General features: G+C 31.9%; 1 protein-coding gene across 1 annotated transcript in view; it reads left to right on the forward strand.

Annotated features, from left to right (window-relative positions):
• Positions 1–1,154: 1,154 nt before the first annotated feature.
• LOC101512555 (UDP-N-acetylglucosamine diphosphorylase 1-like) overlaps positions 1,155–9,378 on the forward strand; it is a 10,690-nt gene continuing 2,466 nt past the window's right edge. The window contains exons 1-11 of the mRNA XM_073369758.1: positions 1,155–1,457; positions 1,620–1,674; positions 1,771–1,922; positions 4,867–4,906; positions 5,827–5,919; positions 5,996–6,108; positions 6,198–6,272; positions 7,702–7,741; positions 7,828–7,910; positions 8,014–8,091; positions 8,808–8,951. Of these exons, the coding sequence (XP_073225859.1) occupies positions 1,296–1,457; positions 1,620–1,674; positions 1,771–1,922; positions 4,867–4,906; positions 5,827–5,919; positions 5,996–6,108; positions 6,198–6,272; positions 7,702–7,741; positions 7,828–7,910; positions 8,014–8,091; positions 8,808–8,951 (1,035 nt within the window). The 5' untranslated portion in view covers positions 1,155–1,295. The remainder of the gene's footprint in view (positions 1,458–1,619; positions 1,675–1,770; positions 1,923–4,866; positions 4,907–5,826; positions 5,920–5,995; positions 6,109–6,197; positions 6,273–7,701; positions 7,742–7,827; positions 7,911–8,013; positions 8,092–8,807; positions 8,952–9,378) is intronic.

A 9,378-nucleotide genomic window follows, 5' to 3' on the forward strand; every position in this document is an offset into this window, starting at 1 on the left:
GATGTATGAATAGTTTGTGATATTTATGTGCGTGAAAGATTAAAGATAAACGCAGTTGTTTTTATAGTATGAATTTTGCTTTTACTATGTCAAACCCGTGTGTGTGAAGAAAAAGAAGAAAATGTGCAATAATAGGAAAACATGAGAACGAAATGGGTAATGGAAATTTTGGTCAGTGGGCCATCACATGACAAGATACGTTATGGTCTACTAATATATATGATAAAATCAATAGCATATCCGTGAATATATATGAAAGATGCTTTGGCCTAGCTTCATGACATTGGTTATCAATTCTTTATGAAAAAAATAGACATTACTGAATTCTGTCAAAAAAATGACATTGGTTCGCAATACCCGATTACTATAATATGTACCTGGGTCGGTTGGGTGAGTTAAGGTAAACTATCAAAACTTAATTATTATAGTATAACGAGCTTGCTTGAAGATAATATTTTCCACTTTAGATAACTACTTACCAAACAATCTTGTGTTTACAAATAAAATGTGTCAACTAAAGTAGTTTTTAGTTTTTATAAAAGAAGAGTACTTTTATTTGTAGTGTTGGCGTTGGGTATGTCATACGTGACCTCCTTCGGTTATAGAGGAATGATTATTTGGTAGTAAGTATCTGTCAAGAAGGAAGGCACCATTGGATTTTAATAAAACAAATGTCGAATGTAAGCAATTTGTCAAACATAAAATCATTTTATGAATGAGAATATAAGAGATAATAATTTCATCATAAAAGAGATTAGGAAACAAGTGTCAACATTATTAATAATGTTGAAAAGCCAGCCAGAAGGAGTCATTAACAATTAACAATAACATATAGTAAAATATATTCGCTTCAGGTGTATTAAGATTGCAGCAATAGAATGCTATCCAATGAAACAGTCAGCTTTAACTACAAGTAGATGACTAGATGCAGTCAAATTTCTTAAGCGTAAATAATCAAATAAAAAATTAGCTAAAAATGCGCTAATGTAACTTTTTAATCAATGAATTAATTGAAGGTAACACTAACACTGAACTGGATTGAACAACTGCATTGAATGATTTATTTATTCTGTTGTTGAATATTTTTTATGACAGCAACACAGCATTGCTGTCAAGAAGAGTAAGAAAGAGTAGTGAGAGGGGCATTTTGGTCATTAGATGTGAAAGAAGGAAGGTGGTTAGTGATTTGATTCTTGTCTTCCTCACCACTGTTCCCCTGTCGCCATAACCAACTAACAACACTCAATTTCACTCACTTCACATATTTTCAGATCTGAAAATATTCACACAGAGATATGAGAGAACCGTCGTCGGTGGGAGTCGAAAGTACCGGCGTCGTTTCATCGCCGCCTCAAGCGCTTCTCGAGAGACTCAAAGACTACGGTCAGGAAGACGTTTTCGCTCTATGGGACGAACTCTCCCATGAGGAACGCGACTTTCTCGTCAAGGACATTGAGGTAAATTTATCACGATCCATAGTACCCGATTCAATTACTAATACAATTCAGAGCATTATTAGATTTGCAATTCAACTTCGTTTTGTTTATAATTAACGAATCATTTTGATTTCTGAAACACGAGGTTTTGGATTTTCGTTCTGTTCTGTTATTTTTTTGCAGAGTTTAGATATTTCGAGAATTGACCGGATTATTCGGTGTTCATTGCGATCTCAAGGTTTTGATTCTTATAATAATTGAATTGAATTGTTGCATGGTGATGATTTTGTTTGTGCTGTGTGTTTTGTTGATTGATGGTTGGTTGATTTTTCAGGGTTACCGGCAGCTGCCATTGAACCTGTGCCGGAGAGCAGTGTTTCGAAGTTGGAGGAGCGAAGTCAAGAGGAACGAGAGAGATGGTGGAAAAAGGGGTTGAAGGCTATTTCAGACGGCAAGTTAGCTGTTTTGCTTTTATCCGGTGGTCAGGTATCTTTTAAACTGTTTTGGAGGAAGATGAACACATAGAAATACATCCTAAACATGTTTTTGTGTTAATTTTTATTTATTTAAAAAAAATGATAGTAATGATATGTTATTTTAATTGTTTTATTATTTTTGGATGTCAATGGTATTTTATGTGAACTTTATTACACTAATAGCGGTATTATTTTGTGCCGACGACAATAATAAAGATTACAACCAATATGATTGCTCATTTTTTATTTATTTATGAGTTGCACTTTGAGGATTTGTTATAATTCTACACTTTTTGGGACTTTACTTCATATAGACAAGTTAGAATTCGGGACTCTTCCATTTTTATTGTCCCTAAAAAGAAACATCATTGGCTCAAAAGATGTGAGAGTGTAAAGCAGAAGGTTTTTTTAATCATAAAAAAAGTTTAATATAATCTGCTTTCAAGTGTAAAGCATTATTGGCTCTTGGTTTATTGTAATCATTAATTACGACAAAGTTGCTTTATGTTATGGGATTACCCCTCGTCTCTCTCATCTCCTTGGATTCGAACCAAACAGCAAATAGTAAAGTACTTACTATATACAGTAATATAATGTCATCTTCGTTGATATCTTCGTTGATATTGTTATCATTATTTTATTTTATTTAATATTAATTAATAATATATATATATATATATATATATATGTATATATATATATGTTGACCTATCAGACCTAATAGGGTTCTTTGTAAGCCTAAGTCTAATTTATTTAAATTAATATGTTTTAAAAAAAGCATGAGTCTAGCCTTTTTATTAAACAAGTCAGATCAAACCAAGTCATAAATATATCAAGCCATAAGTCCCTAACGGACGGCCTAACTTATTTTTTCCCTTACTTGTGACCATACTTGTGTTCTTCTATATATATATATATATATATATATATATATATATATAGGTGGCGATCCAAAAAATTCTTAGATGAGTTACAAAACTCTTAGATGAGTTACTCTGCATAATAAATCTATATAAGTGATAAATTTCACTAAGTTGATTATTGACATAATATACTTTCCACCCCTATATATATATGTGTGTGTGAGGATTTGTTAACTCAATTTAATAACTCTATAAACAATGAATTTCACTAACCCAATCGTTGATGATTGACATAATATATTAATGATCAACCACACAAAATTTTATATAAATCTGAAATTTTTAGCTATGTAATTTAACCATTGTTAATTACTTATATTTTTAAAAAGCTTATTATATGTTCATTTGAAATTATTATATGCTTAGTAACTCTCTGATGAGTTACTCTGCTTAATAGCTCAATATAAGCGATGTATTTCACTAGTCCAACCGTCTAATCAAAAGTTCTTATTATGTAGATCAATTCCACAAATTTTTATAAAATTTTAAAACTATTTGATACTTTATTAAATAATTTCAAATAAACATATAATATGCTTTTTAAAAATATAAGTAAATATCAATGTTTAGATTACATAGCTACAAATTTTGGATTTATATTAAATTTTGTGTGCTTGATCATTAATATATTATGTCAATAATCAACGGTTGGATTAGTGAAATTTATCGTTTATATTGAGTTATTAAGTGAAGTAACTCATCACATAGTTAGTTCTAGAGTCGATGAATCGTCACCCTATATATATATATCTTTGTTTAATGTGCAAAAGTAAGATTTACATCGTCTCGCACAAGTTTATTTTCACCATAAAATTTGACCAATATATATATATAAAATACCAACTCCAACTCATTTTGCAGTGGGTGTAAATTAACAATTTATAATTACAAATTTGTTAAATACACCTCAAGGTATAACTTGTTAATTTAGATAAATTATATAACTAGTGGGTGCAAGGTAGCAAATTTTGCAAGTCTTAAAGTGTAACTTGTTAACAAGGATTTTAGTTGTTTGTTGTTGACTAGTTGCAGTTATAAGGTATACAACTACTTAAAGCACCCCTTTCCTCCATCTATAAACATCCCACACCATCCACTAGTTTGTGAATAAGATACCAGCACCTATAATAAATTTGGAGAAAAAATGATTAAAAGCATGGTTTACTTGTATCATGTTCATTCTACACATGGCATGCATAAAACAAATTTTGACTAAAAGCTGCGGAAAGGAAATACATATTTTTTCCTTGCAGTGTGTTTGATACACACTAAGGAAAAATACAAGCAGAAAACGTGACAAATACTTAACATATGTTTTATACATATATGGATAGAGAGATCAGGGAGGGAGAAAGACCTTAGATGAGTAAAACAAATTAAGATAGCTTTTTTTTTTTTTTTTAATTATTTGTCCTATGATGATTTTTAAAATCAAACATGAAACATAATTTTTCACTCTGTCCGTTCCTATTTTTTTGACAAATCAAATAGACCCTTGATTTATTTTGATCTATGTAGTTAGTGAAGGATTGCATCGTTGCAATCGACCCCCAAAACACTATTGCGGTGAAGTGGGTGGCAGTATGGCTGCTACGCCAAAGCTTAGGCAAACAATACAAGCAATTTATACTGTACTCATATAAGAGCTCAAAAGTATAAGAATACAAAAAATCGAACACATTCATAACTAACAATCAAAGTTCATGTTACTAAATAGCAAATATGCAGAGGGACGGGACGGGTTCTGTCACAAGGAGAAGAGTGGGTCTGCTAGGTTTTTTTCTCGCATAGAGGGGGGAAAAGTGGGGCTGCTAGGTTTTTTTACTCCACTACACAACGGCTGCAATTAAGTACATAAATTTTGATGCCTACTGTCTTCAGCCTCAGAATGTTAGTTTTGTAGCACCGCATTCTTAGTGGACTTGAAGCACATGGGCTAATTTATGTTCTATTCAGTTTTTGTTCCTAACCGTTAAATTTCAACTGTTTGGTTGTTTGGCTGACTTAAGAATGTCTCAACTATAAATGCAGGGGACTAGGCTTGGAAGTTCAGATCCAAAAGGATGTTTCAGTGAGTATTCTGCTTGATATGGAAAGCAAATTATTGAAGCTCAAGTTTCTGACTTTCTTCAGTTGGCATGTGTTTCTCTGTTAACTATTAATTACTAGGAAATTTATAAATTCTGTATAATGTTAAAAATAATTATTGTCTGTTTAAGCTCTCAACAAAGTAAGATATGTACGTAATCCCTATTCCACTACTCATTGTATTCATCATTTGATAGAGATCTAGTGCATTGTTCTGGGCCATAGATTAATTTTTCTACTTCTAAAAAAAATGTGAAGTGTGATTTGTTTTTGTTTCATTAATTTTTCACTTTTTGTGGGTTTTAGCGGTGTTTATAACTTACTATACATTGACGTACTCATCCCATCTTTGGTTCATTCTAACTGAAACCTATGGTAGATGCTTCATCCAAACAAACAAATTTGGGAAGACTACAAGTTACTTTGGAAGAAATGAAACAAAATGTTTTTATTTAAAATATGGATTTTTTTAATTCAAATCCTACTTGTTAGTAAGAATGCAAAATATACTCATCTTGGAAAGCATAAATGTAGTTGTTGAATGTTAGGCATGGATGGGTTACAAGCAAGTTAACATTTGCACGTATGAATAGAAGGCATTTGAACAATTCTAACCCTAGGACTAATGACATTTTTACTGATTCAAATATAAATACTTTGTGCATTTCATCCAATCTGCTTGAATTCTCTGTATCTTATATCTTGCTAAAGTTTCGGCTAAATTTGATTTCTAAATTGTATTGAAGTAGCAGAAGGATAGTTTGCATTTCTTTGACATTTGCATAAGCCTTCCTTTATTGTGTGAAGACACATCTGTATGTGATATTTCTGTCATTATAAAATGCTTTGAGAGTAAATGCTGTAATATATCTTTTATTTATGTGTTTTCATATTTTATTTTAGATATTGGACTTCCATCTGGAAAATCGCTTTTTCAACTTCAAGCTGAGAGGATTTTGTGTGTGCAGAGATTAGCTGCTCAAGCTACAAATGAGAGTCAGTATCATTTGTCTTGGTTCAGTTTGTTGATGCATTATTCTTTGTGTCATCATCTTCTGTTTGTCTATTGCAGGTTCTGCTTCTTCAGTGCAAATACACTGGTACATAATGACTAGTCCCTTCACTGATGAGGCAACACGCAAATTCTTTGAGAGTCACAAATTTTTTGGTCTTGAAGCAGAACAGGTAAGATATCTTCAAAACTTTTTTCTTGTGTTAGTAGTACTTATTTTTGAATGGTTTGTTTACTTTAGGTTCACCTCTTTGATATGTAGGTTACATTTTTCCGGCAAGGGACCATTCCGTGTGTTTCCAAGGATGGTAGATTTATTATGGAGACTCCATATAGGGTAAGGTCTCATTTTTCTACTGAGGTCTGAGCTTAAGCCAATTATGCTTTCTTCTCACTTTTTGCTTTCTTAAACTAATGTCAACTGCTAAGTAATTAAATATTCTAATCAAATAAAGAGTTTGGGAACAAATAGTGAAAGGTGGAGAAATTATGAAATTGTAATTGATGATAGCTATAAATATTAACTCTATAAGGTAAAAACAGTTCAGTAGTCGAGAGCTGAAAAATAATGACCTACTACTTACATAAAATCAAATGGTGATTTATATAGTAGAATTCGTTTAACAATACTCTTGTCATGCAACCAACTAGGCAGGGAACTTATTTGTTTCAGTTTTTAATCCATGAAATGAAAGAAGAAATTTATGAGAATGGGGATGGCAAGGATGAAAAATTTGACCGCTTGATCACTATGAATACAATACCACGTAAAAAACAAACACTTCCTAGTACGAACCCAAGAATTGGATTCCAAGGATTTAGAAAAAGTACACTAATATTTAGAAAAAAGATAAGAAATATTAGGAGAGAATCTCTCCAAGAAAATGATAACAAGAGGGATACGCTCATACAATAGTATACACCACTCAATTTCTAAAGTTGCTAAAAGATGCTTTACAAGGGAATGGAAGTCTATATTTATAGACTTCCTATACACAATGATAGGGAAAAGGATTAATTGCAACTACCCTAAAACAGAAACAGCTAGCAAACAGAAAATAACTAACCTAACTAACTAATCCGACAACCCTTAACTACTTCAACTACTCTAATTTCCCTTTATTCTATATCCTAACACTTCCAAAAGCTTAAGATGTTAGAAGAATGTTCATGGATAGTTTTATCTCCTATTTCTTGTTATTCTTTTGCCTTATTTCTAATGTTTTAACTGTTTCATGGCATATTCGTTGTCCTTCAATTTAATAAATCCTTCAATTGTCATAGAGATTATTTGGTCCTGGAAATATTTTAATTTTTTGTTGGATTGTTTTAATAAATGGGTTTTAAAACACAGGAACATTACAAACCCAGGGATTGCTGGTTGGAAAAGGCACATTTTTTCATCCGTAGCTTGAAATGATTAGGGCCATGCTAGGCTCCTTATTGTGTGATGTTTTGTTAATTAAAAAAAGCAGCATATGCCACTGATTCAGACATTTAAATCATAATAGTCGGAAATGAAATTGTAGATAAAAAACTGCTTTCTTTCTCTACCCCACCCCTTTGTTCAATTACTTTGAGTCATGAAATGCATTTATAATCTAATTGGGAATGAACACATGAGGATGAGGGTCCTTTATTCACAACTTATAGCTTTGCCTATCTAATTTTATGTCTCTAATGCTACATTTGAACCTTCCAATTCTTTGTTTTATGACATTATTTAAGTTCTGACTGGTGGATTACTATTAAACTTATAAAACCAGGTTGCAAAAGCTCCTGATGGGAATGGTGGAGTGTATTCAGGTACCTTTATGAGCCCTTCATTACAATGTGATATTGGTTGGGCAAGATTGGATCTATTGAAATACTCTTTTTCTGTGTGTATTTAGCTTTGAAGTCTACCAAATTATTGGAGGATATGGCCTCAAAAGGAATTAAGTATATTGATTGCTATGGAGTTGACAACGCACTGGTGAATTTTCTTTATTTCCTCTTTTGACTGTTTAATCAATCTGTTTTCTAGGTCATTTCTTACTTCAAATTTAAAGCAGTATTGACTTGGACTTGTGAAACAGGTTCGAGTTGCTGATCCATCTTTTTTAGGTTACTTTATTGATAAAGGCGTCGCTTCAGCAGCAAAAGTAGTGCGCAAGGTAACAAATGGATCAAGTTACTCCTGACTAGTCACTTGGTCATCTTTGTAGAGTATATTTGAATTTGAGAGGTCTGGTTATCCATTACCTTTACTTTTCTAATTGGTTCAAGGGTAGAAATCTTTCTAAACCTTTTCTTTGTTATTTTAAGTTATGGTTGTGTTGTGTATGATTGGATTCTGCAAATAGACTGGTAAGTGGATAATCATTCTGCATGAGTTATTTTTGCAAGGATGCCTAGAACCCAGGGATCCAATTATTTAGTTTTTTTTAAGGTATTTGGGCAATTACTCAGAAAAATAAACTAGAACTCAGGGATCCAATTATTTAAGAAGTTGGACAATAACTCAGAAAAATAAACTAGAACTCAGGGATCCAATTATTTAGGAAGTTGGACAATAACTCAGAAAAATAAACTAGATCTCAGGGATCCAATTATTTGATATAAACTAAATACAAGGTCAGCATCTATTAATTAATTGAAGTTTTAAAAATGTTTGTATTCCTTGCAAATATGACTCCTTTTGGTTTTAGGCACTGCAAATAAAAAGGTTTGTGGTCCCTAAAAATAGACAATTGTGTTTTTGGGCATCATTATTTTGTTTTAGCCTCAGTAATATTTGGCTCATGTTTAGTAGGGTTTCCGTCAATCAATAATTCAATAGATTTTGTTCGTTACATAGTCTATGCTTATTAATCTGGTCCTTATATGGCAGGCATATCCACAAGAAAAGGTTGGGGTGTTTGTACAGAGAGGTAAAGGTGGTCCTCTTACTGTAGTTGAATACAGCGAGTTGGACCCATCACTAGCTTCCACAGTCAATCAAGCAACTGGCCGTCTTCGATTTTGTTGGAGTAACGTTAGTCTGTTCTTCTTTATAATCTCATGTCTTATGCTTCCAAACTTAATTTTTTATGAACTTTGAAGATTAGCACCCTACACTTCCTAAAAGGGTCGGCCCAACATGTTGTCAGGCCTAAAACGAAAATAATATTTTCAAAAGTTAATAAATAAATTATTAATATTTTATTTAATAACTATAGAATTATTTTTTGGTAGAAATGATGAAATTTTCAAATTCATTTTCTCTATATCTTTTAAGAAATAAAACAAAACAATTCAACTGTTCTACAGCAACATCAAGAACTCATGTAGAATTTTTCATCTTTTAGTTGAAGAAGAAAATAGTGTGTATATACGCTATACCACTCCAAGAACTCATGTTAGCGATGTGCTCAGTACTCGGTTTTTTTTTTTTTTTTTTTTTTTTTTTTTGATTTGTCTGT

The sequence above is a fragment of the Cicer arietinum genome, chromosome 6 (assembly GCF_000331145.2).
Source record: "Cicer arietinum cultivar CDC Frontier isolate Library 1 chromosome 6, Cicar.CDCFrontier_v2.0, whole genome shotgun sequence".
Lineage (NCBI taxonomy): Eukaryota > Viridiplantae > Streptophyta > Magnoliopsida > Fabales > Fabaceae > Cicer > Cicer arietinum.